Here is an 818-nt window from a genome sequence, read left to right on the forward strand (position 1 = left end):
GCAGAGAAGTGTGGCCGGGTGCGGGCCGCCGAGCCCCCGCCCTGCCTGACACCCTCTCTTTTGTTTCCACAGATTTCGTTGGCACTGCGGTAAGTCCTGAGTGTTGCTGTCCCATCCCCTAGCCCTAACCATGCAGTGTGTCTGGGTGTGACCGTGCTGGGTGGCCCTGCGTGGGACAGGGGGGACCCTGGCTGTGTGGGGCAGCGGGGCTGGGGGCAGTGGAGAAGGGGGGCAGCAGGGACGGGGACAAGCATATGTGTGGCACACGCTGGTGGTGCCAGGCCTGCCTGACCCACGCTGTGCTCTCCCCACAGAGGATATAAGGCCGAGCGCCTGCAGCAGGACCCTCTTCCCGCAGCTGGCAGCAATGGAAAATAGAGGACTAAGACATGATTTCATTCGCGTCCACAGCCACCTCCATGTCCACGCCGGCACCGCCATCCCATGCACCCCGCCAGCTCTGCACCCCCCACCGCCCGTGGGCTGCCGCTGGGGGAGGACGCCCCAAACCCGCTTCGTTTGAGAACAGCATCCAACTGCGGTTTTGTTTCAAGGAAAAAACAGTCTCAGAGTTTTTAACAGATTTCTACATCTCCAGGACTCCTGACTTGCTGTCTCCCACCCAAATGCGCGCCCAGCGACACCCTGTGACAGCTGCTCCGGGCCCCAGCCCCCTCCCCACTCCCATTTTGTACAGCTCCGAGATCCTGTCTCCACAGCTGGGGGACCCAGTGGCCAGGACGGGGCCCAACCCCTACTTTTATGTGTAAATTCATATTCTCTAAACAGGGTAAAGTGACTTGAGCCCCCTTGCCCCC

General features: G+C 61.2%; 1 protein-coding gene across 1 annotated transcript in view; it reads left to right on the forward strand.

Annotated features, from left to right (window-relative positions):
• Window positions 1-366, forward strand: part of LHFPL4 (LHFPL tetraspan subfamily member 4) — a gene marked incomplete at its 5' end in the record, with an annotated part of 10,514 nt that extends 10,148 nt beyond the window's left edge. Inside the window, 2 exons of the mRNA XM_035903818.1 lie at window positions 73-89; window positions 315-366. Coding sequence (XP_035759711.1) covers window positions 73-89; window positions 315-323 — 26 coding nt within the window. The remainder of the gene's footprint in view (window positions 1-72; window positions 90-314) is intronic.
• Window positions 367-818: the final 452 nt, after the last annotated feature.

The sequence above is a fragment of the Egretta garzetta genome, unplaced genomic scaffold (assembly GCF_000687185.1).
Source record: "Egretta garzetta isolate BGI_Z169 unplaced genomic scaffold, ASM68718v1 scaffold91, whole genome shotgun sequence".
NCBI classification, from domain to species: domain Eukaryota; kingdom Metazoa; phylum Chordata; class Aves; order Pelecaniformes; family Ardeidae; genus Egretta; species Egretta garzetta.